General features: G+C 34.0%; 5 protein-coding genes across 14 annotated transcripts; 3 read left to right on the forward strand and 2 right to left on the reverse strand.

Moving 5' to 3' along the window:
• The first annotated feature begins 3 nt into the window (after nucleotides 1–3).
• On the forward strand, nucleotides 4–2245 carry LOC140962785 (VQ motif-containing protein 25-like). Its single transcript, XM_073421788.1, has one exon. It carries the CDS (start codon nucleotides 873–875, stop codon nucleotides 1341–1343), a length of 471 nt encoding a protein of 156 aa, XP_073277889.1. The 5' UTR covers nucleotides 4–872; the 3' UTR covers nucleotides 1344–2245.
• A 508-nt stretch (nucleotides 2246–2753) lies between these two features.
• Nucleotides 2754–8757, reverse strand: LOC140962784 (GTP 3',8-cyclase, mitochondrial-like). 3 transcript variants are annotated; one of them, XR_012172617.1, is made up of 7 exons: nucleotides 8558–8757; nucleotides 5515–6135; nucleotides 5179–5346; nucleotides 4906–5097; nucleotides 4466–4529; nucleotides 4175–4264; nucleotides 2754–3108 (listed from the first exon to the last, which is right to left on the reverse strand). XR_012172617.1 is itself a non-coding variant. In XM_073421787.1 (7 exons), the coding sequence occupies exons 1-6, from the start codon at nucleotides 8612–8614 to the stop codon at nucleotides 4181–4183; spliced, it is 1191 nt and encodes a 396-aa protein (XP_073277888.1). In that variant the 5' UTR covers nucleotides 8615–8757; the 3' UTR covers nucleotides 2754–3108; nucleotides 4154–4180. The 3 variants fall into 3 exon arrangements, 1 of the variants encoding a protein (XP_073277888.1); XR_012172616.1 differs by having other exon boundaries at nucleotides 4154–4264; XM_073421787.1 differs by having other exon boundaries at nucleotides 4154–4264; nucleotides 4466–4534.
• A 437-nt stretch (nucleotides 8758–9194) lies between these two features.
• Nucleotides 9195–13513, forward strand: LOC140963423 (citrate synthase, mitochondrial-like). 7 transcript variants are annotated; one of them, XM_073422743.1, is made up of 8 exons: nucleotides 9195–9311; nucleotides 9597–9854; nucleotides 10114–10176; nucleotides 10962–11003; nucleotides 11303–11368; nucleotides 11474–11539; nucleotides 11683–11796; nucleotides 12761–12963. In XM_073422743.1, the coding sequence occupies exons 5-8, from the start codon at nucleotides 11315–11317 to the stop codon at nucleotides 12839–12841; spliced, it is 315 nt and encodes a 104-aa protein (XP_073278844.1). In that variant the 5' UTR covers nucleotides 9195–9311; nucleotides 9597–9854; nucleotides 10114–10176; nucleotides 10962–11003; nucleotides 11303–11314; the 3' UTR covers nucleotides 12842–12963. The 7 variants fall into 7 exon arrangements, with proteins under 7 accessions (XP_073278844.1, XP_073278840.1, XP_073278845.1 ...); XM_073422739.1 differs by having other exon boundaries at nucleotides 9597–9633; XM_073422744.1 differs by having other exon boundaries at nucleotides 9201–9405.
• A 316-nt stretch (nucleotides 13514–13829) lies between these two features.
• On the forward strand, nucleotides 13830–15849 carry LOC140963136 (uncharacterized). Its single transcript, XM_073422384.1, has one exon. It carries the CDS (start codon nucleotides 14335–14337, stop codon nucleotides 15628–15630), a length of 1296 nt encoding a protein of 431 aa, XP_073278485.1. The 5' UTR covers nucleotides 13830–14334; the 3' UTR covers nucleotides 15631–15849.
• A 776-nt stretch (nucleotides 15850–16625) lies between these two features.
• LOC140963499 (uncharacterized) lies at nucleotides 16626–22052 on the reverse strand. 2 transcript variants are annotated; one of them, XM_073422848.1, is made up of 7 exons: nucleotides 21454–22052; nucleotides 20213–20265; nucleotides 20080–20119; nucleotides 19724–19801; nucleotides 19056–19166; nucleotides 17516–17595; nucleotides 16626–17005 (listed from the first exon to the last, which is right to left on the reverse strand). In XM_073422848.1, exons 1-7 carry the CDS (start codon nucleotides 21973–21975, stop codon nucleotides 16894–16896), a joined length of 996 nt encoding a protein of 331 aa, XP_073278949.1. In that variant the 5' UTR covers nucleotides 21976–22052; the 3' UTR covers nucleotides 16626–16893. The 2 variants fall into 2 exon arrangements, with proteins under 2 accessions (XP_073278949.1, XP_073278950.1); XM_073422849.1 differs by having other exon boundaries at nucleotides 19056–19163; nucleotides 21454–22051.
• Nucleotides 22053–27492: the final 5440 nt, after the last annotated feature.

Raw genomic sequence — 27492 nt, forward strand, 5'->3', positions numbered from 1 at the left:
TATCAACAAGAAACGTGGAGACAACCACCCCCATACTCTTTCAAATAGCCTACTTTGAATAAACTAAACGAAACTGAACCATCTAATATTCAAAGTCGATTAAAATACGAGCAAGTTTAGGTAAATTGCTATGCTCAAGAAGATGACAGCCATGCTTTCACATTGCTCATATTCGAAAATATCATTGACTTGATAAAAAAAAAAAGAAGAAGAAGAAGAAGACATCATTGGCTTTTGTGGAACAGATGCTCCAAGGAGAATCAACACAATATAAATCTATTCAGGTTCATGAACTTGTACAACAATGTCCCCAAGTTCTCAAGAATCACAATATCACGTCGTAGATAAAATAAAACAAGGACAATTAAGATTGAACATACAAGGAGAGAAAGAATGTCGGCTAGCTCAAAGATGAAAAAAATATACGTATCTCGTACGGATGATGGGATAAATACTTTTAAGATAAGCATTGACTAATTTAATCGGTTTCCCGCAAGCATACCATACCGCGTGGATCATCAACATGAATTTTTTTTAATGGGTACATTTGAAATTTGATTAGTTGATAAGATATTATAATCAAAAAAAATATTATTTTGTGGTCAGTATCGTGGATATGTACGGTTATGTAAAACTAGACTTGTTAGCCAGAAGAAGAACGCATCTGATCATCATTGCCAAAAGGCAAAACATATTTTTCCCTTCCCTTATTGTGGACTGTCTTCATATCCAACTCGCCAACTCAAGTTGTTATAAGTTCTACAGTATAAATACATTCAAATCTAGGTAATACAACTACCACACACCAGCATCTTTCTATATATCCCTTCATCTCCGACCCAACCAAACTTCACTAAAAACTCAAAGATAACATGAAGTCACACCCGTATAGCACAAGTTTAGTACCAGCTAAGTTGGCCTTGCACAATGAATCTCGTACAATCTCTAAACTCAAGCCCAAAATACGTATAATTCACATCGTTGCACCAGAGATTATAAAGACAGATGTTCACAATTTCAGAGAGCTAGTTCAGAGACTTACAGGCAAACCCGAGGAAAGAAAAGAAAGCGAGAAGCAAGTGAGTGACTTTCCATCCGTAGCATTTCCTTCAAAGACGTGCGGAAGGAAGCCAAAAAAGAACATGAAACCAGCAATTGTGCCTGCATTGCAAATTAAACATAGAATCAAGGAGAGTGAAGAAATAATTTGGGGCGATAATCCGAGTGCACTTTTGGGTTTTCTTGGAGATGTGGATGGGTTTATTCACGACGTGAATGTGTTTCCTCTGCTTCCATTCAGGTCTTCTCAGATCAATACATTTGGTGAGATTCCACTATTCTAGTTGAAAACTCATACCGTCTCTTCAGAGATACATAAGATTCTATCTTAAGTTTGTGTGCAGAAAAGGGAGGTTCTATATATTTTATTCATTCATTTTCTACTTTTTCAGAGCATTAACGGATTGTACCATTTATGCTTAAGGATCAAGCAAAACATACTTTGGCTCTTCATTTTCTCATGTTGTGAGGTGACTGTATTTGGAATTGAACAAAGGTATTTGGTATTTGGTGTCGTTGGATAAAATTTGGAAAGGCTTTCTCGTTTTGTGACTTAACTGGGCTGCTACAAAGGACTAGGCAGTGGCTGTCATTTGAGGGACCTAGAACGCCACATAAATCCGTATCATTCTTAGTCACTATTACTTGGATCTACTGAGGATGATCTATCTGAAAGTCTTAGATGCTGTTTATCCATCAAAAATGGAATAGGGTATTTCCCTCGGCACGCGTTTTCACCACTATAGAATTACTCCAGATGGTCCCACAGATTGGTTTTATATGTTTGGTTCAGAACGGTATAGATTTGACCAAAAGGTCCGACAATCATCTTTAGATTCATAAAGTTTTTTGCTAATTCGAATGGCATCAGTGCTAGTTGTGTGATTTATATAAACAAAGAGATCAAGTGCATACTCGGTTTTGTTTATACAGTCTTCATACTATGTACAGAATTTCAGTCATGTAAAAAGAATTTTGCTCCTGAAGTACAATAACACTAATGGAAGCCTATTTTTGTAATTAAGCATATTTTTCACGTCAACAGACTAAGGTGGCTTCTCCAAGCACTTGTACTTGATCTAAAGAAAATAAATTTCCAGTAGCTGTATAACGTCACCTATATATTCATCTCCCTTTATAAGAAATATAAATCACGAATATTCACCCAACTTATTAAATAAAAGGAACGTTACCGCGAAAGTCTGTAACTCTCAAAATTAAGCTCCCATCGAAGCGACCTGGCAGGCTTCCCACAAAATTACAAGATCAAATTAGTTTTGTTAGTAACTAATTAGTTAGACAAATCTTTTTAGGATGTACCATTAATGGACTCTTTAAGATAAAGCATGCTAAGGAATAAATAGAGAAGATCTCACCTAAACCAGGAAATGATTATGGAAAAAACACAAGGGTAACACTTAAATGATTCGTAATTTCGTGTTAATGCCAAATAAGAGCAATGAAGTAGACGTAAACTAAAAATCACTGCACTTTGCATAATCTTGATGGTAAAACCTTAAACACAAGAAGAAATGTCTTATACATGGAGAGCATTTGGGAGAACATAACAAAATGCATATAACACCTAGCCAAAGCAGTTAATGACTTCTCCATGGATAAAAAGAATTTTATAAGACTTTGATATTAGTGCAGTGGTCAACACATATATCCATCAAGACCATTGTCACAGCATGTAGTAAGTTCATTTTGAGTACAAAAATTTAGGAACACCTCCTTCACAAGAGGATCGCACGCATTTACAACTAGCAATTCCGGGAAAATTGGTGATTGCAGGTGTTCAAAATACAACAAATATGAAGATTAATTTACAGTGGCAACTTTGTGTCACATTCAGCCTAATCAGGCAGAACCTCAGTAGATATTACAGAAGTGTGTCCTCATATATAGTATTTTTTTTTGTTCGCTGTTTCTTTTTACTCTCCATTCTTTATTCTCCTACTTCCCTTGTTTGTTTGTTAGACTTGCGATCCACCACATGGAAGTATGATTGCCGGCTACACACAATTTCACTGAAGTTAGATTTGTTCCCTGAAAAGAAGACAGCAATTGTCAGTAAAAACATCAGGATAAGCAAAGAAATAATGTGTGTATCAGGAAATGAGAAGAACAGCCGAGAAAAATAACTACTCAATAAAATAGCAGAATCTTCAGTGCCATATATGACCCAGAAGTACATAATGTGCTTAAGTTCAAATATCACTTAAATTTAGTTTTTCTTCCATCAGGGGAACAGAAAAAGACTTTCTTTAATTCCACTCGAGTAAAAGGAACCATAAAGAGAAAATTTAGAAACATTCTCATAAATTGCCATTTCAAAGATATTGTGGTTGGATGTGCTATTGATTTCCTTAAATCTATAAGACTGCTATTAGACCTGAAATTTCGCACAATAAATTCTGACATTAAGAACAATCATCCACTTCAATTGAGAGAGGGTGTGTTGAAAACCTGTACTTCTTCTTGCAAATCAAAGAAGATACGGAAGACAAAGAAGTGTACTTAGTTGAGGTGTCTTTAAAATAATATTTGTACTAGCAGTTGAAACAAGAAATGAATGAAAAGTGATATAAGCATCGCTGATGAGATTGATGGAAGTAGCAATCATCAGATAGAGCTTGCAAAAGAGCCAATAAAAGTGAACATTACATTCATAATGGAGCGTCGAACAACTACCATCAATACATAAGGCAAAAAGAACATGGAAAGACCCAACAGAAATATGCCATATGTTTAGGAGAGTTGATGAGATGTCATAATTCTGTCCATAAGCATTCTAGTGCACGTGCCTGCTCTATGTAGTTGTCCCGTGGAGTATTTGTGCTGGCCTTACTTAAATGGATAGAGTGTCCAACATTCTGGCAATCAGCTAATTATCGCAAGACTGTGAATGATATGGCCTAAATGTTAAGGGAGAATATTAACAACATTTCGTTAAATTTAAAAGGTTGGTTGAATCTGGTGGAGCATTTTCCATCGAGAAGTATAAGTATGGCCATCCTTTTCTGTTGAGTTGCACAAGGAAATGCAACTCTAAAAGCTCCAAAAAAATAACTCAGGACAGATTAAAACATACAGAATAATGTACAAGGGGTAGCTATCCCTAGCCACCAATATGTATCATTGGTCTATTTGGCGTCTTCGCAAGGTCGAACATTCCAGCATGAGCTGCTTTCTTCCTCTTGACCTGGTTTTGGAACAAGGTTCAGAAATTAAAGACCACGGGGTGTGTTTTAACAAAAATCAATAACAAAACTCGGAATTGTAAAAGAGGGCCACAAAAATTAAATCCCATCACCACCCTGCTTAAAAATCCCATAAGTCAGTGTGGACTGGATATTGAGGTTTTGGTCTTCGAAACATTATCAAGCCAAATAGAATTACATACCGCTGCTCCTATAATTTCCTTCAGTTCGTTATCATCAACACCGTGACGCAAAGGATCCCTCAAGCTGACCTGACAGAATAAAATTCTCATGCGAATGGTATCTGTAAACTTAACTTTCACAAGAGCAGAAATTAAATCTAAAAACAAAGTATCATGTCATAATGCCAAATTTTTTATGAAGCATGCATTGAATCCCAAGCCAACTACTCCTGCGAATCATTTTGTTAGAGACAAACTACCATACTCCTAATCATTGGTTTCAATGATGACAAAATTTGACCAATTGTCATGAAGTTATAACCCAAAACAGTTTCATTGGATGATTAGGAAGAGAAAAAGAAACCTGTATAAACAGCTAGTTATAAGCATGATCTAATTTACAAGATATCACCATTATGATGTACAAGAATGTCTCTATAACCAGTGAGAAGATATCACACCTCTGACGGACCAAAGAGGCAAACTTTAAAGTTCCCATCAGCTAGAAGTCTGAGTCTGTTACAACCAGCACAAAAATGCTCCGTCATTGACGTGATGAAAGAAACCCTACCCAGATGCCCATCTATTCTGAAGTTCTTGGCTGTTTCTGTGGGATCATCCTCAATCCTTTGAAGTCCTGTAAATTTTTTAACCTGCTAGGTGATATTGAGCCATTTAAGGAATGCTAAAGGAATTTTAAAATTTAAAAAAGGACCTGTAGGTTTCCACCTTACCAGTATATCCAACATTTCAGAGTAAGGTACGAGTTTCTTCACATTCCACACATTCCCATCGAAAGGCATGAACTCAATGAACCGCACATTGATTGGCTTCTCACGCGTCAGTTCAACAAAATCACAAATTTCATCGTCATTGAATCCACGCATAACAACACAGTTTACCTGAAATACAATACATATAAAGATATGCATGTGGATAGTGTGGCTGAAGATCTTGAAAGCAGAAAAGTTCTAACTAATAATGCTAGATAATTGATTTAGTAGCTCGCAAATTTAAAAAGAAGAAACAAAGCCAAAGTAATGATATATTGAGAATGCTACAAAACATACTTTGACCGGATTATATCCTGATTCTATAGCAGCATCAATTGATTTCATTACTCTGTCATGGCCTTTCCGTCTGGTCACGAATTCAAACTTTGCAGGAACCAACGTGTCTAAACTTATATTCAGCAAGCTAAGTCCACATTCTCTTAATCTTGGAAGTTTATTTGCCAGGATAATTCCATTGGTGGTCATTGCCAGAGTTTTTAATCCATTTAGACTTGACAGCTCTAAGCAAATTTCTTCAATATCCTTCCTGATGGTTGGCTCCCCACCAGTCAGGCGAACTTTCGTAACCCCAGAACTGACAAACAGACCAGCGAGACGTATGATTTCATTCTGAGAGAGAAGTCGGGTACTAGGAGTAAGTTCCAGACCTTCAGCAGGCATACAGTACTGGCATCGCAAATTACAGCGTTCTGTCAAGGAGATCCTTAAATAAGTATGCAGCCTCCCAAACGAATCAACCAACATATCTGATGTAGGATTATCTTTCTGTACATCTGAGGCTTGTTTTTCACATAGAGTAGCATATAACTTTGGCACAGTGTCATTCATACAACCACTTCTCAGAACCGGACCATTACCGCTTTTATTTAGAATACGAGAGATGATAGAACAGCTATCCTGTAAATTGCATTGAATGTAATTAACTCAATTGGCAGAGAATAAATGATAACAAGGCATAAATGCTAACAGAAACATGAGAACTGATGCTATAAGAGTGATACCGAAGAATGGTAAAAGGAAATCAAATGGTAAAGATGATTTTTTCCATGTTTTTATATTATGACAGAAACATTATTTCCACTCACCAAAAGTTAGAGAGAGAAATTTGAGAACCTTAATTTCATATAAACACAAGTAATTCCAAACACGATTACACGAATTACTAAAATTTCTTCACAATTAGCTTCATCAAAGCACAATACCTTCTTTCATGAAGCATTGATGCTCAGTTAGAAAATGACAACTTAAAGAATTGATAACTTGTGCTACTAAAAAAAATTACTTTTCATATTCAATTTTTTTTAATAAGAAATGATATTTTATTAAATGCTTAAAAAGCTTTTAATTACAATAAGCAAACTAGGATCCACTCATGACAAAAGGCTACACAAGACCCTCTCCATATCAACAATACACAAAATCTCAATCTCTCAATAGCTCTGACTGAAATTCTATACGAGATCCAAGCCAAGTAGTTATTTTAATCTTGATTTTTTCCCCGCACTCTTCACTCATGTCTTCAATGTTGTAAAAAAATTATTTCATTTCTCAATAGTCATATAGTCCAACATATTCCATGAGCCACCACTTTCCAAAAAATTATGTTTATTTCCAAAAAATTCACGACCAAAGGCTACACAAGACCCTATCCATATCGACAATACACAAAAGTTCAATCTCTCAATAAATCTGAGAATGAGACATTTTGAAACTTTACGTGAGATCCAATCTAAGTAGATATTTTAATCTTGATATTTTCTCAGCACTCTTCACTCGTGTCTTCGATGATGTAAAAAATTATTCTATTTCCCTTTAGCCACACAGACCAACATATATCATGAACCACCATTTCCCAAAAAAATTATGTCCCTCTTGCCAAGAAGCTGTCCAAGATCCGTAGCAAATAAATATTGTGTTGATTTCGGCACCACCCAAACCAATAAGCTTTTCATATTCAGTTATTGGGATCAATATCAGATTATAACTAAAGCAGTGACCATAAATTGAGTGTAAAACAATTGTTTTGCATAAAACCCCTTGTAGCTATTAAAGGCGCACAAATTTTCCAAAGCTTAGGTGAAAGACACAAAGTGAGAGGCTCATGCTTTATGGAAGAGATAGAATAAGACATGGTATTGTAAATTCTTTGCTGCATAAAGACCCGAGCTTGTAAGAGGGATGCTTAAAGAGCACCTTGACACTTTTAAGGCATCACACAACAGGCGGTAGATTAAAGGGATGCCCATAGACAAGTGAATTCATTATCTATTACTGTTATTAAGAATCTCTATAATATGGACAAAAAATGGAGTCTTGGTATTTTTTGGTTTTTTCCTTTTTTCCATTTTATCATTCCTTTCAAATTGCAGAATAGCATCTCATTAACTTTTACAATCATGCTATGACTACTTGAATATAAATCAAATTAATTATAAAAAACAGTACAACCACGCAACACATACGCCAATGCACTAGTTTCTAACTATACATGAAGCCCTCAAACCCCACCGTGCCCCCTCCAAAACGTGAATAATTATTTTCTAGAGAGAAGGAGAAAAACGAAGTGGAGAGATACAAGCATTCCGTCAATATCAATATTGAAAATTTGAAAGCACATAAAAATTTGAAAGAAGTCAATACATGGAATGCAAAACAATACAGGAAAACTAAAACACCGAGATGTGAACTATAATTGACGGTCACTGGCCAACTGATGAGCTGATATGCAGTTAATTTTCCATGCAAAAGATGTACCCATTTCCTTCTCGAACCAAAACAGTGAAATATTTTTTGCTAATACCACGCAAGATGATGATAGGAAAAAAAAAGGGCAAAATAGTAACGTTGATGAACTTTGGCAAGCACCACTATGAAGACTTCAGGTGTGAGGAACTGCGTGTAATGCAGAAATACGACCCCACCACTAGAAATTAGAAGCAAGGTATTCCTAGACTTCCTATTAGCAGCGTAAATGCAGCCTATCTATACGTGTAACCGTGCATAAGTACGAGAATGACTTGGATAATTAACTTCAGAATTTCCGGTAAGAACCCGTCAATTTAGACTCTTCTTCTTCCAATTTTCAAAATTCGTACGATCATACCAGGCAAGAAACAGTATTTCAACCACAAAAAATAATCAATGAATAAAAAATCAAGATCAAATAAATAAATCGATCAAATTCATAAAGACAATGACCATTAACCAATTACCATCATCACAAGAACTCATAGAAAAAACCCTTTTTCCAGAATCAAAACCAGACATAAACCAAACAATAACTGTCAAAAAATTGAAAAAAACGGAAAGAATAACCCACGGAGCTGAAACTTCTCAAACCCGAATTCCATTCAATCTTGGAGATGTAGGGCCGCATATCGAATGCAAATTATGAACATTCCACTTGCGATCCGTTAGTGTTTGTCCGAAAAATGAAGGAAATCAGATTAGGATGAAGTATGACACCCTCAGCCGGCCCTGTCTCCCTACACGCGTACAAAACAATCCCTCCCCCCAACTAAAAATAGTTGATATTTTTTCCCAATTAAACTTTTCCTCATCAATTATCAAAAAATTCCATTAATTGTAAAGTATTTAATATATAAATAGTTTCTTATTTTAAAAACATTTTATTTTAATTAAAGAAATTTAGTTGTTTCATGTTTTATTTACATAACAAATATAAAATAATAGAACAAGTTATTTAATTGAATTTTATGTATTCAAGTTATTTATAATTTAATAATTTATGTAAATTAATTCGTACAATATATAATTTAATTAATATAATTTTTTAATAAAATAATATTTTATATAATATTAATCATTAAATTTATAAATATTTATTAAATACATGATAAAAAAATAATATATGTAAAACAAAAAAAAATTAAATATTTTTTTAATAAGAATTGAAGTAAATGTGTGGAAAATGAGTTTGATGCAGAATTGAGAAGGCCTTAGCAGAGCAGGCGTCCCTGCGATTGATGGTGTGAGCCATTTGATCGAATGCTGACAACACTTTTTTTTTTAAAGGAACAATCCATTCATTCACAAATCATTAGATCTCTGCTGTAAGACTCCTTATCAATTTGGCTTCGTACTTCAATCCACCGATTTCCTTCTTGATATGCTGAAAATCTAGTGAAACAAGTTTCTAGAACAAATGTAAGGCTGAGCTTTATGCTGGCTTGTATATTTGTATTTTGAAAAAGAAAAGATTTGATCTTTTTTTTCTGAGTGTGTGTGTCTTATTGATATATTTGTGGGTGTGAGTTAGAGTGGTTATATTTTGATTTTTTTCTGATAAATTTTGTGGTGCAATGATTTTGTTTCTAATGGAAGATGGTGTTCTATAGGGGCGTTTCTCTATTATCCAAGCTGCGTCTGCGTGCTGTGAGTATTTTCTAACCGTTGGAGAGTCAGAATTAATTTGAGGGGCAAGTTTTTGTGCTTGGGGAAGATGGTGTTCTATAGGAGCGTTTCAAAAAATTGGAAGATATGTGGTCTTATGTGATTACAAGATACGTGGGCAATGGGCTACTAACTGTTGGCTTTGATTATTGTCGTTTGTGATATTGATTCACTCAAGCAACTAGAAGTTGAAAAAAATTTCAGTAAGAATCATATAGTTTTAGTAAATTTGAATAATAATATGTAAAAACTCAATTTTAAATTCTAGCTCCATTTCAGCAACCGACAAAAAAAAATTAATAAATTAATTTATTTGGATGCATCAAATGTTCAAATAAACCCTTAAAGAGGTTCTTGTTGCCTGATGGTGACACAGCCAATATGCTAACAAAAGCTTTAAATGGCTCTTGCTAACTACAGTATTGAAGATCTATTTTTATGAATTTGTGGTCTATGCAATAGGTTCAACAGCCAGGTCTCCGAAATTCCATCCGTTGGCTTCAGGTCCAGACCTCCACTGATCTTGTAAGCCTTCTGTGTCTCATGTGATGTTATTGCTTTCTGAATTGATCCATAGGCAGAGTTACATGCTCGTTGCGATGTGTTGTGAATTAGTCATGATTTGGCATATTCATGTTCTAACAGACGAAGAGAAGATAGACAGGATTAAAAAATAACAATATTAGTTATTATGCACAAATTTCATGATTTCATTATCCTTAAACGTAATGCGAGTATTTTGTATAGTATATAATAAGAAGGAAAGAGAAGTGAAGAAATTTGAGGAAGATTTTCAATCTGATTATAATTTGAGGAGGAAAATTTGAGAGTAGGGAAAAATTTCCAATTTTCATTGCATTGTGTTCTTTTCTGCTTAATTTTACTTGTGATTACTTCCTACTGCCAGTCCCATCTTACAAGGAGTCAAGGAGTGAAGTTGTGCCTGTGAGATTATCAGTTTTCCCCTTTTACTGTCATTTTCCTGTTTTTCTTCATCAAATCTGCCAACTCGAAGTGGTTAGGGGTAAGATATTATTTATTAAGGGGATAGGGGTGGCCTGCTTGGAATACTTCTTGCCAGATGCTGAAATGTTCTATACTAGTGATAAGGCATGCATAAATTTATGTTTGCCTTAAAACAAACTGACTTACAATTGATGTGGAGTTGGAGAACACTGAGTTTTTCTATTTCAAATAGAATTTTTGTGATCAAGTGCTATCATCTTTGCCTTTTTTTATTATTATTTTCACTTGTGAACAACTAACTTAATTTTTTAATCTCTTTATTTTATAAACTGGCTCATCTATAGGACCTTCATTCTCAACTCAAGGAATTGATTCCATAACAACAGGTGCATTTTCTAGAATAAACAAGGTCGTTAAGATTGCCAACTGTGTTGCTGTCAAGTTTTTTTGTTTAAAATTCCTACTACATAACTACATATATGTTACAAAAAAATTAAAGAAATAGAATAGCAAATATTTAGATGTCTTCTTGTTTCTTGTTTGATTGTGATTATGATTATCGTTATCCAATATTTATCCTATTTATACTATTACAATGATAAATATTTTTTTTAAAAAAAATATAGAAGAAAAGGCTTTGGTTGACATTGATGTTTACATCATAATCCTTGTTTATTTGTCGAAGGAACGGCTAAAAATGCTAAAGAAAGAATATGGAAAGGTTCCGTTGGGTGACATTACTGTTGATATGGTATGCCATTTCCTTTCTTATTTTCTCTCTCGAGTTTTTTCGTATGGTGATTTTAGGTAACTTGATAATTCAGGTACTTATGATTGTCTGCTACATTTTCTGAAGGTACTCGGTGGTATGAGAGGTATGACAGGGTTATTGTGGGAAACCTCATTGCTTGATCCAGAAGAGGTACTCTCCCTGGTCTCATATTAAGATTCCAAGATTTCCTGCAGTTTCTGAACAAAATGTAGCAGAATTTAATGACTCTTTGAGAAAATGGAGTACAATGGTTATTATTCAACTTGTATTTTTGTTCATTTGGTTTTTATCAGGGAATTCGCTTCCGGGGCATGTCCATTCCCGAATGTCAGAATGTGTTACCTGCAGCAAAGCCTGGTGGAGAACCATTGCCCGAGGGTCTCTTATGGCTTCTTTTAACAGGAAAGGTAGGTTGCCGATCAGTCTCAATATTTCTCATTTCTTTGTTTTGGCGGTAATTTTTCATATCGCTGAAATCATAAAGTGGTGCTTTGGGTGACATCATATTTTGTTTATGCACCTAATTGCACTTTTTCTCAAATCCAAAAATATCAAAATCATTTTCAATTGCTTCCGTTGTTTGCTCCTTAATCATCTAAAGTTGCAATAATGATCTCATACTATTTATTGATTCATAAAGATTATATTATTTATCATATAATAACCAATTACTATCTTATCCAACCAATCAATTAACCCATAAGTACAATTAAAAAGTTTTATTTAATGAGTTTACTTGGAAATAGCCGCTCGACCGTTTTCTGGGAGTTATGGCCTATCTGCATTCTCCTGCACCCATATCTCGGAAAACATTTTCTGGTCTTTGTATTTGCATGCATAGGGCACGACTTAACTCTAAAAACGAAATTTTGCTATCTTGGCTTTGCATTTACAACATATGATGTGATTTCTTTAAGACGTGTTATCAAATTATGCTCCTAAGCTTTTTTAATTGTCACCCTCATTGTCAAATAAGCAACAAGATTATGGCACTAACACGAGAACTTAATGCATCCTTCCAACCCTTTCTTGTCTCTTATATCGAAATTCATTTGCAAATCTGAAAACCTGTGTGTAGGGATAAAAGATAAAAAACATTCGTAGTTTATCCATAATTGTAACTTGTGCCCTCCGTCCCTATCTTTTCAATCCCTTGTGTAAGCCACTCTTAGCTTTCACCTAAGGCCAAATGCTGGTTATGTCCCTCAAACCATGGGCATGCTGTTATTTTTGGATCCAACCTCACCTCAACTAGCTCAAAATATAGACTAATTGAGGGTAGCAATTAAGAACAACTATTTATGGTTTGTCGCAGTGTGGATATCCCAGCAAAAGTATCAAATAGTGTTGTAACTGATCATTCATTAATAGGACTTTAAGAGGAAGGCGTCAAAAAACATTGCAAGGCCTCATTATTATTGGTCTGAATGTGGTGCTGAGCTTGTTAGTTGACACTGTTTCTCCCACTCAGGATCAAGAATGAAGCGGGAATTAAAGTAAAACAGAGGCGGCGTCCTATATTTGCATCAAAAACTAATCCCCCGCCCAGAGGAATCGAACATGGCAAAAACCAGTGACACTGCTCGAGGGCCTTCATTCCTCACTATTTTGGCAGGTTTTGTAGTGATCTTTGGCATATCTTGGATCCATTGTTATGGGGCTTTTTGGCTTCATAGTTCGTCCACCTCATTGAAACGGGATTGTTTTTCCACTCTTATTTGTATTCCTTATCCTAGGTTTGGTTTGTTGGATGAGTGTAGGATTATTAAATATTCATCCTAAGCCCTCCCTACATTGGAGACGCAATTTCTTGATAAGTCATCACACCAGGTGTTCCATACCAAACGCCTACCAATTGGGAGAATGTGAAGTAAATAGATTAAATTGTGGAAAACAGAAGATGGTTATGAAAATTAAAGAAAAGCATCGCATAAACGAGCTTAAATGGCCTAATTCGTTAGTTAATTAATGGAGCTACCAAGAGGCAAGAGGGACCATTACTGTCCATTTTAAAAACATCAAGGCCCAAGAGCGCTCGGTGGAAACATGAACACCAAATACATTTTAATGGTAAATTTGAAGCCTTTCAAAAAACTTCTTTGTCATGTTATACTCTATCAGAGCATGGAATTGGGTGGACAGAAATTATTTTATTATATGGTGATACGAAATATCACACATTTTCTCATCAAAATAGATATATTTTTTTATCGTAACAATATAGAAAATTCAAATAGATGTCACTGATATATCGTATTTAATTTTTCGATGTTGACGTAATGTGACATAAAAGCCTAACTTTCGTAAGAATTGTACGTGATTTTGAAAATTGTACTGTAACCTATATGGTTCATATATTAAGAAGGAAATTATAAATTTTATAGAGAAATTTAAAATTTTGAAGATGATGAAATATGGGATACCGCCAGTTCTAATTGCTTGCTAAAGTCGCGTTTATGCGGATCATAAGAACACGCGTATGGTCTCTCGACTCACCGTCGACTTTCTTGTTTTAACCCTTTGGCGCCGCGCTTCTTTTCTCCTCTCACTCTCAGTGAGTCTCCCGAATAATCCATAATTCTGCCGTTTTATTCTCTCTAAATACATGAATTGGGAATCCCACTTGTTAAATCAATAGTGGATGGAAGAAAAATCAAAGAAAAAAGGGACAATGGAGATTCAGTACAGATGAGGGGGAAATCCAGGTTCAAAACGTCATCTCTTGCTTTTCTAGATTTTTCGTGCTAATTTGATCTCCCAAATATGGCGTTAGAGTATTTAAAAGTTTCGTCTTTTTTCAAGTAATGGGTTTTCGGAACCTCTTTATGAGAATCAGTTCTCGAGTAAAAGAATTAGTTACTGTGTTTTTATTTATTTTTTTATTTAATTCTTGTTTAGGTTGAAGTGGGTTTTTTGAATCTCGAAGTTTCCTGCTTTTTCGTGAGATGGGCGATGATAATTTGATTGGGGAGAATTTGATGGATCTTGATTTAAATCAAGAACCTGTGGATCCACCAGTGGGTTCAGTTGAAAGATTTGGTTTCTTGTTGCACGAGTTGGAAACTGCTCATGGTAGGATAGAGCAGAGAATTCGACAGCTCGAGGCTGTCACTGCTCGAGCAAGGCAACGCCAGAGGTGGCGACAAGCTCGAAATATCATTGAAACTAATCATTCTTCGGGTGAATTGATGGTTGATTTGAATGGCGAGAGACTTGTTCTTGACGGAAGTGGTAACCTGGGTAGTCTAGAAAGGACTTTTGGGAGAGGGGAAGGCTATAAAAAGGATAGTTCTCGTTTGGTGGCGAAGGCATTGGAGATGAATTTGGAGGTCAAGAAGGTTGACAAGGAAGGTGGGAGCTTTTACGATTGTAATATATGCCTGGATCTAGCAAAGGAGCCTGTCCTAACTTGTTGTGGTCACTTGTTTTGTTGGATGTGTTTTTATCAGGTATCATACATTGATTCGACTTCGAAAGAATGCCCTGTTTGTAAGGGAGAGGTATCGGATAGCACGGTAATTCCAATTTATGGAAATGATAGTAATGAGCATGTATCTGAATTTGAATCTGGCTTGAAGATACCTCCAAGACCTAGAGCTCGTAGAGTTGAGAGTGTTAGGCAACAACGCCTAATTCGTGGTCTGTCCAATCTTCCTGTTTCTGAAGCATTGAGGCGTATTAGGATCAGCCTTGGTGCTATGGGCGATCAGGCTCACCAGCAGGTTGGTGGTGCTGTTCCCATTTTTGACTCGGGCTCTCAGGAGGCGCAAACTGCTGAACCAGGTGGAACCCGGCGCGAGAGGATCCAGCAAGTTTCCAGAGTATTAACAGAAAGTGCTGCATCACTTTCTTCTCTTTCATCTGCTTTGAGTAATGCAGAAAGGTTAGTTGAAGACTTGGAGACTGTTATTAACAATAGGTTTTTACGAAGTGAAGCACGGGCATCATCAGTTGCAGTTGGAAATCCATTTACTCGTAATGTTCCTTTGGTGCACTATGAACATCATCCTCCGGATTCAAGTGTAGAGACCAACTCTACTTTACCTGTCGTTCCACCCTCCGAAGTTTCCGGTTCTCTAGTGCACACCATGTCGAGGAGAAATGGTGATGAGGTTGGTCTGCAGGTGGCCCCTTCATCATCTTCTTCTCCTTATTCTTCCCGGAGAAGAAGCATTATGTCACGGCTTAATGAAATGGATAGTCGTGATTTGCGCGAAACTAGAAGGAGAAGGTTGAACTGAGGCATTTCAATTCAAAATTGACGGAGCTGGTGATTCGATATTTCCATGTGGACCTTTGTTTCATTATAACTTCTCTTACGAACCCCTTGTTTGTTTCATATCACCAATTTGGTGGCTTTTATATAACATGTTGCGTTTGACAAAGTATTGCCAATACTTTTCTTCGGTCATGTGTACATCTGTATCATTTGTGATATATGCCCAGCTTTCACAAGACTACTGTTATCGCGGAACAACTGGCTGAGATACACTCAAGGGGTTCGAGTGCAATTGTACATTTATGTTTCCTCTCAATCTCTCTCTTTTAATTAATATCACATTTATTATTCTGCAGTCAAATTTGAAAATCCTATTTTATAATATATAATTTAATTGTATAAATGTTTTGAGATATTCGACTGTTCAAAATAGAACTTTAAAATTGATCAAATTGACAAACTAATCCAATTTGAAATTAGACTGGGGACTAATGGAACATGCATCTGTCTCATATATTGCATGTCCTATATATTTTTGTTATCCTAAAATTTCTCATAATTTCTCAATACATTGAAAATAATAATTAAAAATAAAAACATATATTTTTATTTTTTCTTTCTCCTTCATATTTCTTATTTTCTTTTTCATATTCTAAACAAATACTCAAACTTTTACGAGTTGAAAAATTGATTGTCAATCAGTAAGTAAATTAATTATATATGATAATTTAGCAAACATAATTTGAACGATAATGTACATTTGAGACTTAACAATATTTATAGGAGAGTGGTGGGGATGTTACTCCCAAAGAAGCATGGATTCACCACTTTAACATGTTTCTAAAACTTCCTTCAAACGATGTTATCGATCGGTAAAGAAGAAGAACCGATAAATTCACACCTAATGAATTTCGTTTTCATAATATCTAATGGCATAAGAAAAAGATTAACCTAAATTACATGAGGAATCCGTTTAATATCTTTTTAAACTTTTCAAACTGTTTCCACAAATCGATATGATGAGAAACTATTATAACATTTGCCCATGTTCGACATTCCAACCATCTAAATGCATTTTTTTGGTATTCTAATCATCACAATATAAATAAGAAAACACACACCCAAAGAAAAGAAATACCCTTAAATTAGCTCTGTCACCATCCAAAGCACCAGTGTCGTTGAGCAAACCACCAGTCTTCATCTTTCCCACATCTTCAAGGTAACACGTGAGATGAATGCGAACACATCGTGAGATTTTATGCAAATATAAGGAGAATGTGGTCTCTCAATTTGCTGGACCAGAATCATTTTTGAAGGGTTGTTCACCCATTGGGGGTAAAAGAAGACCAAGTCTGGTTTTATATCTGGAAATTCGTCGAAGTCTTTCTTCTTTTAATCTGCATAGCAAATGTCAATAGGGTCGTCTTGTATCAGAATGTGCGAGCTACCAAAAACATAGTAAAGTTGAATGTTTTCATAAGATAATCAACTAAATAAAAAAAATGTATTTGGCAAGAGTCATTTTTTATTTGACTTTGCCTATGGATTATATCAAGAACCTTCTTTTTCCCCCAAAACAACTGAAGCAAAACTAGTGGTGGCATAAGTTAATTTTTCCCAGAAAATTTGCAACACGTTTCAAACAAAAGCACCAATCAATAATATACACAATGAATATTCCAGACTCTAAATCCCCGAGCAGCAAGCTCATTACTAGTGCAGAATCTTGAACTCTTGTGCAGTAATAAAAACAGCCACATACTTGTATTCTCAAGATGAAAACAAGAACATGCCAGAGCTAGTAAAGCCTCAGCAATACTGTTGCAAAGCAACAAAGATATTTCTCCATTCCCAAAGCCCATTTGTGCATGTGAACATTAATTAATTTATTAAAAAAAACAGTTTACCGTGAACGAACTCTCTTAGCGCGTTTGACATGTCTCTGCAACAGCTCATCCATAGACAAACGCTCAACGGATTCCTCATCCTGAAATTGAAGGACATAATTTCTTACCTTTTTATTGCACAATGTGTTGCAGTCAGATACAAAAGCAAATACATCTGTAGGTGTATTGTGCGGGTAAAAATGAAATTTCGAGAATCCAGGACAAGAGTGCTTTAAATTTCAAGAGCATATTTCCTCTGATTAGTTAAACCATATAACATGGTGTAAAGTTTAACACACACAGTTTGAAATCTTGTAAAAACAAAAAATGTGGTTTCCCATTCAACATAGAATGTGAGCAGGGCCAGTAAGCATATGATTGTCGGCATGGACCATAAAATTCATGAATTATTTATTCTCAGAACGTGAATTGCAGTTCATTTGCAGTCACCAGCCTGAACTAGGATAGAGTTATTGAATAAGAATTAGAGGTGCAAGGCCTAGCAAACTACCATTGCATCATCGACTACTATGAAGACATCACAATACGAATTCAGGGTATTAATGAAACACGTTACGAAATTACGATAAATGATTAAACCATACAAATATCACTAGGGTTTAGGACAACCATAGGGCTTTCTAAAGAGCTTCAGCTACATCTGGAGCTTAAAATGATTTTAATATTTTAATATCAAAATAAAAACATAATATGTTTTTTGCATATATTTATGTGTATAATATCATTCCCTATATAAAATATTTTTAATTATTATCGATAAAACTAGTGAACCTATTCATGAGCTCGAATTCACGAGCTAAACTCATGATATAAACTTACGATCATGACAATATAAAACTTGTGTGCCAGACATCTCTTGAGCATCAAGCCTGTTTAAGTTGTACTCGTTTAAGAAGTTTCCATGCAATTAAAATAAACAATAGATCAATTTCCGTAGGTTGTGTTTAAATTCAAAGTTTGATGTAAGCACAGGCTTTGAAGTGGATTTCAATACACCATTAATCAATGACTTGAATCCATTGTCATGAACAAGAAACAAATAAAATTATAAGTCTTTCAAATCCTTCTATCCAAATGCTGCCTCACATAACCAACATACAAAATTTTTCCAAAACAATTTTAAATGATGATGATGACGATGAAACTATTTTCACCAAAATAACAAAAAAATAGCTCCACAGAACATAAAAACGAGAAATTGATATCTAAGGTGCATGCAATAAACCATCAATTAATTATTTGTATACATTGTCTGAACCAAACACAAGTTAGATTAGAACTTGAAGGATTTCAAATCCATGAATTTGAAAAGTATCCAAGCAAGTTGAGTGGATTTCCAAAGATTATTTGAAATCCTAGTCTTTCAAATATTTTTATCCAAACGCCGCCACACGTTACCAACGTAAAAAAATTTCCAAAACAATTTTAATTGAATAAATATGAAGCTATTTTAACCAAATCACAAAAAAAGAGGTTCAAAAAAACATAAAAATGAGAAATTGATATATAAAGTACAATAACATCAAATTCAAGTACCAACCTCATCCCCCTCTTCTTTGTTTCCTTCCTTTTTCTCTGGAGAATCGAAAACTAGTGCAGCAGCAGGCAACGGTCTGGGAAGAGACTTTACAGCATCCACATACTGAGGCTGCTATCCAAGTGGAAAATCAGATTAAAGAATACATATAAAAATAACAAACTCACAGTTACTAAAGACATCTTCACATTCTTATCAAAGATGTTCAAAATGTAAAAGATGAAGGAAAATGCACTTGATGACTCAGAAGAAATCAAATAAATTAGATCAAATCAGCAGAAAGCGAAAAAAAACCATCGTAATTTCATCAGATACACATAGAGAAAGGTATGGGTAAAAAATTCATATCATAGAAGGTTTGAGAAATCTTCAATCTAAAGACAACATCTACTTAAAAATATTTTCTTAAAACTGTGGTATATTGAGGAAAAAAATTATGAAGAAGTCGCGCAGATAACTTTTCATTTCCTAGCAGTACTTGACTTACTCTGCTTAAACTCCATGATGTATTTGTGGCCCACCATAAGGGCAACAACTTAATCAATCTGGGGGATGTGATGTTTTGTTGTTTTATGTTTGTGCCAGTTATTGATGTGAACCACGGATTAAAGAAGAAAGCATAAAAACTATAAGCATGAGAATTGAATTGGAGAGTGTTTCCCGGAGCATGCCTGAGTTTCTTCAGGAAAACCATTCCTCAACCAAGATCGGCAGAGGGAATAAAGAGAAGCATTATCAGATATTCGGACCTGCGAAACAAGGTTCACCAAAAAAAAATGAAAATATTAGGCAACAAGTAGTAAAACAAATCGTCAGTTATTGTCTATGACAACAAATTCATCTGAATTTTTAAAATACTTCTTCTGATATTTGGTTGTTGTCTATGACTAACAAAAATCAAATTTCTGTGTCTCAGAAACAATTAAATAGATGACATTTGAAAATTTAGATTTTAGACATATTTACATATGTGTATGCTGAAAACCACACATCCAGAATTGCATATTCAAAGTAATGACAATTTTACCTTTCGGTCTCGGATAACTGCTGAAGTATCATCCTTATTTCTGTCCAGAAAATTAAAAAAAAAGAATTTAAAAAGGATAGGGAAAGGGGCAGGAACTAAAAACATTTGAAAGCAAAATGAAGTAAGAACTCACCTTGGGTCTGTGTGATTGTGCCTATCAGATACTGAAACTGGAGGAAGACCTACCTAATTAGTCACAGAAAATAACTAAATAAAAATAATTAAGATAAGTTCACCATAAAAAATTGCATGCTTGAGATACTCCATGTCTCCACCCGACTGAACTTTCCAGTAAAAACTTTTTTTTGGATGTTCTCTTTCAGAAGTCCAGAGGGTGAAACAAAATCTTGGAAGAAAATGCAAACCTGTAGCAACTTTTACATACATATATGTGTGTTCAATACAATATCTCACGCATGTATATATTGGAAAGAGATGGCAAATTGGAACAGTGAACAAGTGCAGCCTATTATAAAGGAATAAAGCCTATATCACTGAAGGCTCGAGAGCAATCAAGGAACACAACTTATGGAATTGACACAAAAATTCTGAAAAAGCAGATTTTCAGCCACTGTGCCCTGTGCACAAACGAATCATTGTTCCTTTGAATGTTTTGGTAACATGATGATAAGCACTACTCCAAATACATGTTCACGACATTAACTGAAACTCGGCTTTTCCTCTTACTAATGATAATATAAAACAGCAACACACACCTTAGGCACAAGTGAACAAACAAAAAAGATTTGATGCATAAGCTTTCATCTCCATAGTCTATTTCTTTCAGATATTTAACTCCTCAAGAAAGTTTAAAATTTTAAACATTGTGATGCTGAACAATCTCTCTGTCGAGGTTTAAAAATAGCGGGGAATGGTGGTACCAAAGTGATGTGGAAAAAGGTTCGTGAAGACATTGCTTATACATTTACAGCTTCAAGTGGAGAAGTGAAGGCTCTAAAAGATTCAGGCACCAGGTCATCAAACTAGTATCACATAGAGATGTGAATAAGTCATTCAGAGAGGATAGGAAAGAAATGGAGGGTGTTACTTAAAGTTCCAAAATAACAGGAGTCAATTTGTGATCACTACATTGTTCTTCCAAGTTCCATCAACACATCCTACAATCTGCATACAATATTCGTTACATTTCGTTTCCGTTTCAATCTTCTCTTTTCTGACCAAAAACCAAATGAAACATTAGCAGTTTTCACCTTCAAAGATATCCCAGATAATGCATCAACCCACAGGAGAACAGCCCCTCAAAATTAAATGAAAAAAATCTGACCCAAAAGGAACCAAGCAGCTAGCCATCCATTGCAACGGAAAAAAATTCAAATTTTACAGATCATATTATATAAATGAAACATGAAGAACCTTTGGTTGATGAGAAATTGAGACAGGAATTCCTTTGAAGACGCCGGGAATTACCCCTCCACCCGTCCCACCAGCCGGTTCAGCGGCAGCGGCGACAGCAACAGAACCAGGAACAGATCCTAGGTGTGTGTGGGACAAGTAGGTCGGTCTAACGAAACCCATATTTCCTTGACCCGAATCCCCATAAGGGAACACCAATGGCGGTCTCGAAACTGGTCGAGATGCAGGCATTGTTACAGGTCTGTGGAGAAAGCCACGTCCAGAGGAAGCCACAGGATACAGAAGCTGCGAAGGGTCGTGCGGGTGAGGAGGTCGGGGGGCTAATTGTGCGTAATTGGGGTTGGGATTGGAGGGGAGCCTGGTTGAAGGCGTGTAAAAGAGGAGAGGGTTCGAGGGTCTCGGTGGATTTTGAAAAAGCGGCCGAGCCGTAGTGGTGGAGGTGGTGGTGTTGGTGGTGGCATCCGCAGTGGTTGTGGGAGTGGGAGGCGGGTCGGGTGGCGGAGGAGCGGCGGAGAGCGCCATAGGTTGCGGTGGCGCGAGATCGTGTATTGGTTTTAGAGTGGGTTTGAGTTTTTGAACTAAAACAATGGGTTGGTTTTAAATTTAAGGCGCTGAACATATATACCTTTGTTTTCGGAACTTTGGATTTTATTTTATTTTATTTTATTTTATATAATCAGATCAGATCTAAAAATTATGTGTTTTGATCGTTATAAATAAAAAATAGAATATTCAATTATTATAATCCATTTACATATCATAATAATCAAGTAACTCATTATTTACTTGTAATATAAATTTATTATCAATAAAATAGACAAATATCTGTATACCTAAACAATTTATATTACAGAAAACGGTGGGTTTCTAGGCCGAGTGGAATTCTGCTGTGCCCATTTGTATGTGGTAATAATAGCATCAGTCTGGATCTTGCTTTTGGGCTAACTATTTCATATGTTGTTCGCGGCCTCGTACTATATTGGTTTATTTATTCGATTTGATCCGTCGATCAAACTAAATTTACATATATTTCAACTAACTGTTTTCAATCATAAAAACAACTATTTGGATTTAATTTCGTATAGGACAAAGAGTTTTTTTCTCAGATTAATAAATAAGACACTGATAGGACTTAATAATGCACATGCAAAGGGGACAGTTCCCACATGAAAATAACATGGGGATTTATATACTTTGTTTCCTAAATTCACTACAAATGCATCTTCACTTGAGTACTTATCCATTCAAAACCAAAGATCCTTGTTTGTGTTCTCAAACAAAGTGAAGGAAAAAATTCATCAAAAGGTATCATTGGAGTATAACCAAATTATGGGACATTGTTGGGAAAATTATTTGTGACATTCTGCTTACTAAATGATTGACAGATAAATTTCTATCCATTTTTAAAACCCCACCACGACACCATTTCCAAAACCACAAAGCCGTTTTTCTTTGAGTTTGACAAAAATACACAAACCATTATAAATATTTAACTTTAACTAAATATATCTCGACATTCTATAATTATATTTATTTATTTATAGAGAAATCAAAAAGTAGAGCATAGATGTTTGTGATTCTTTCCAAAAAAAATTGCCATAAAATAATAATTGAATCAAAATGAGAACTTCAATGGAAATCATGAGAACATACCTAAATAATTGTTTTTTTTTGTTTAAAAAAAAAAAAAGAAATTTGCCTCCGTATGATATATTTGGATATATATATATTCGGTAGTTAAAGTGGATAATGTAATATATAATTGGTATTTTTTTACGGAATAGGCGTTTTTTTTTTTTTCGATTAAAATTAATTTACATAAATCATTCAATATGTTAGGATCGGTCGAGTGTTTAGAAGGAGATTGAATAAACACTATAAATTTTTTATTTCTTCTTCTTCTTCAATATGTGATTCAAACCTTTTTAGAAGTCAGAATCTTATCTCGATATTTGAAAATGCGGCATAGTACTTAAAAATACGGAAACAATCAACAACATTTGATGAAACTTAAAAACATTAGAAAATATAATAACATGATATTTGTTTCTGAAAGTTCGAATGACAAAACGATTCTACGTGTCACTTTCTTCTATTTCCAGAAGGTATCACTAAAAGACTTTGATCAGTACAAACTTGTACTAACCCACTTTGGTAGGAGTTATTCTTGCCTACTAAAACTCTTAGTATTACAACTCGACGCTCGATGAATTTTGATTCTGAAGAGATTATTCCCACGTATTATAAACACTTCACACTTTTCAATTAATAAATACAATGAAAGTGCATGTGAACACTGAACAGTGATGGCACATATGATCTTCTGAATATGATAGAACTTCATAATGTGTTAGTTTTTGTAGAATTTCAGTATGATAAGTTATAAAGTGTAAATGATTTTACAATTCCATAAAAAAAAAGTCATTGTTTTTTAAAACATCATAAAGTTTTTTTATAAACCATTTTCAAAGTTCGACCTTGAATTAAGATGATTTGTCTATGCTTGAAAATTCAATTTTCGATAGATTTCACCTTTGATTTTGTTTATTTTTTATATATTTTCTGTGATCAAGCTATGCAAAATGCCAAAAAATTACATTTAATAAATTTAAATCTGCCAAAGATTGAAACTGAGGAGGTGATGTTTGATTACACACTAATCTTAAGAGCCTTACCACCAAAGCCAATTAATTTATTATAATGATATCTTCATAGAAAATGAGTAGCTCAACTCCCCATGATTTGATTATAACAAATCAACAACTTCATCGTTTTCATATAAAAATATTGATTCCTTGTGTCCCTCCCCATTGTAAATCCAATAACTTGTCATTCACCTTTTTAGCTATACTCGAAAATTGAGCGGACATTCAATTTTCTCGATACACATGGATTGTTGTGTGTATATATATAACATTACCTACAAAAATGGAGCGGGGGAACTGCCTTTACCATACATTTAATGAAGAATAGGTATCTGATCTGACAAATCTTTATATGTCAGACGGGTCAACCCTACCGATATTCACAATAAAAAATAATACTCTTAGCATAAAAAATAATATTTTTTCGTGGATGACTCAAATAAGAGATCCGTATCACAAAATACGACCCGTGAGACCGTCTCACATAAGTATTTGCCTTTAATGAACAATATCCAACTAGGAAAGTTGTTTAGTCGGTGGACTGTTAAATAAATTTTAAATACAAATCAATAGTTTAAAAAACAATTAAACTTTAAATTTCTCGAAAATCCTCAAAAGCAAACATATATTTGCTTTCCATCCCCATCTAAGAAATATGTGTTTGAACTTTTTTGGTCATATATAAATTATACAAAACATTACAAATATGATACTGATATATGATATTTAATTATCAATTGTTTCAGATTTAGTAATAATATATAATGTTTGAGTACACAAACATGAATACCAAATATTGGCAGAAAAAAATGTGTTTGAACTCGTTGAGTCACACGTGATCTTTTTCTTGGCTGAAAATAAGTACAAAAAATTAAAAATAAAATTTTGAGCATATAATTGAAACAACTTTATTAATATGAATATTTGTTACATATCTTTGGATTCTAACAAAATCGTATATTAGAACCAGACTTAAAATAGTTTGTACTCAAATATCATATATTAGTATCATAATTTTAATGTTTTGTATCGATTTTCATCCAAAAAAAGACAAACGTGTCATTAATATCAGTATTTGTTATACATGAACAAGTACTCAAAAATCATATATAAGTATTACATATAAAACAATTGGTACTCAAAAAATATATTAATATCATATTTTAAATTTTTCATCGATTTTCATCCGAGAAAAGACATGTGAGTTCAAGGAATATAAACATATTTTTTTGTGGATCAATGAGTGAAAGCAAATAATATTTTTTGACAGAACCTAAATGCAAATTTAAGTGTGAGTAGGAAGATATAATACAAATTTACTCCTAATTCAATACAAAATTTGAAACGGTCTTAATTTGAATAGTAGTTCCACTCCTTCGTCATCTCCTCTGTTCTTCCCGAGCTGCCATATGGTGGAATACGATATAATTAATCACTGATTAAGTTTGGTTTCGTCGCAATTATTTAATTAATTGACCCATTAAATCATCCTCCAACGACTGATTATTTCAGCGGTTGAGGATTCTTATTTCAATAACTATCTTCCAAAAATATGTTACATCGTACGAAATAGATAGTTCATATGTAATTACGACGATGCCATCAAAGAGAGGAGCTGTTATTTTCTCTTCCAATTAATAAGAATTAAAAACTTAATATAACTCATTAAAAATCATATTTTTTTTCTTCATTTTTTTATCCACACCTGGATCATGGTGTTTGAAATATTCTGCATTCAACAAGGCCGATTCTCATTTCCTTCAATCGTTGGAGTAATCGTGCATTTTTCTAAAAAATATCAATTCTCGATGAAATCTGCAACCATTATCTATCAGCGTACTTTTGATAAATCATCGAACTAACACGCTAGCTTGGAAACCACGTTAGTCAAGTCAATCATATTGGACAAATTTTCGCGACAAGCTGACTTGAAAAAATATTGATAGGAGGAATCAATCTCTCGATTACTGGTCAAATGTTTGCCCATTTCACCACTATATTTTTCACATATTGTATTGCATCCATTCACTAACTTAACAAAAAAATCTGAACGTGTATGTATCTATTTGTTAAATCCATTAATTTATATTTAGCTAAATTAATACATTTTTATAAATTATTAATTTTTACGTGGTAGTTCGAACGTTGTGTCCCAATTTTTTAATCTCGTGATTTAGTTGGTTAGTAATTACCAATGAGAATATTATATGAGTGAATGCTAATATCGTGCTCACTTATTCTTAATTATTTTATGTTATTTCATTTAATATATAATCATTCTTAAAGATATATGGCAATAGAATAATTAAGTATATTTAATTTATGCAAATGGTATATTAATATGCCATTTTAATTACTAATCGACAATAATTCTAAGATTGACTCACACATTTTAATGCAATTCACAATTAATTGAAAATTGAATGAATGTTGTTTGATTTGTTTGTTGGTAAGGATTTGCAACAAATATTAAAAGCGTGTTACCGAAGCAAAGCGATCGAGGTAAATGATTGATATGTGGAAAGCGCTATTAGTTGCACAAAAGTCGTGTGGTTGGTTTGATGAATTGTTTTTAGTTGGAGTTTAGGTTAATCAATTATTTCGAGGAGTTAGTGAGAAAATGATGATTTCAAAGAGACTGACATAAGAAAAATGAAATATTTTTTTTTAAAATAAAATGTGTGTATTTGTATAATTTATACGTTATAATTGAATATCAAATTCGAGACTTTGTCTTTTTTTTATATATATATATCATCTTTTCATAAATTTTTTTTTAAAAAAATGTTCATAATTTATAGTTCTATCTCATATCAAGTTTTATATATATATAGAGATAGAACTATAAATTATGAACATTTTTTTTAAAAAAAATTTATGAAAAGATGATGAGGTCATTATTGGAGCTTCCAAAAGTCAAAACACATAATGAAGAAACTTATACTGTCAGTGCATGTGTCCACTAGTTTCCATGTTTAAGAATCACCAATGACTAAAATTCACACTCTAAAATCAATTAGTAGGGTGGATGTGAGAAGTTCATTTGGATATATCAATACAAGGAATGTCTAATTAGACTATAATGTTATGCTTTGATGGATATATTTGAGACTACGAGTATTTGAGTTAACATTCAATCGTAGTCTGTTGAGCATTTGAAATACACGAAAGTTGAGTGTCATTTGAAATATATCATTTAAATAATTTCTCGAATCAAACTCATGTCTTTAAATAAAATCCATCAATCTTAACGTAACCTAAACTTATGAAATTACACGAGTTAAAATTCAAATTTAATTCGATAAAAAAAATGTTTATAATCTAAATCAAATAAAGAAGCCCAAACTTGGTCTTGTGCTCGATTTACAAGCTCAACATACGCTTAATTTGAAAA

This window comes from Primulina huaijiensis, chromosome 17 (assembly GCF_012295235.1).
Source record: "Primulina huaijiensis isolate GDHJ02 chromosome 17, ASM1229523v2, whole genome shotgun sequence".
NCBI lineage: Eukaryota > Viridiplantae > Streptophyta > Magnoliopsida > Lamiales > Gesneriaceae > Primulina > Primulina huaijiensis.

Excerpts from the sequence above, each read along its gene's own strand:
- LOC140962785 (XM_073421788.1), top strand. The coding sequence starts at position 873 with ATGAAGTCACACCCGTATAGCACAAGTTTAGTACCAGCTAAGTTGGCC.
- LOC140962784 (XM_073421787.1), bottom strand. The coding sequence starts at position 8,614 with ATGCGGCCCTACATCTCCAAGATTGAATGGAATTCGGGTTTGAGAAGT. Across the intron at positions 6,136-8,557 it reads GTTTGAGAAGTTTCAGCTCC|GATAGCTGTTCTATCATCTC; the intron begins GTGGGTTATTCT and ends TGCAATTTACAG. Across the intron at positions 4,535-4,905 it reads GCCTCTTTGGTCCGTCAGAG|GTCAGCTTGAGGGATCCTTT; the intron begins GTGTGATATCTT and ends TTATTCTGTCAG.
- LOC140963423 (XM_073422743.1), top strand. The coding sequence starts at position 11,315 with ATGCTAAAGAAAGAATATGGAAAGGTTCCGTTGGGTGACATTACTGTT. Across the intron at positions 11,369-11,473 it reads GTGACATTACTGTTGATATG|GTACTCGGTGGTATGAGAGG; the intron begins GTATGCCATTTC and ends CATTTTCTGAAG. Across the intron at positions 11,797-12,760 it reads GGCTTCTTTTAACAGGAAAG|GACTTTAAGAGGAAGGCGTC; the intron begins GTAGGTTGCCGA and ends ATTCATTAATAG.
- LOC140963136 (XM_073422384.1), top strand. The coding sequence starts at position 14,335 with ATGGGCGATGATAATTTGATTGGGGAGAATTTGATGGATCTTGATTTA.
- LOC140963499 (XM_073422848.1), bottom strand. The coding sequence starts at position 21,975 with ATGGCGCTCTCCGCCGCTCCTCCGCCACCCGACCCGCCTCCCACTCCC. Across the intron at positions 19,802-20,079 it reads CAGTTATCCGAGACCGAAAG|GTCCGAATATCTGATAATGC; the intron begins GTAAAATTGTCA and ends CTTGTTTCGCAG. Across the intron at positions 19,167-19,723 it reads GTTTTCCTGAAGAAACTCAG|CAGCCTCAGTATGTGGATGC; the intron begins GCATGCTCCGGG and ends CCACTTGGATAG.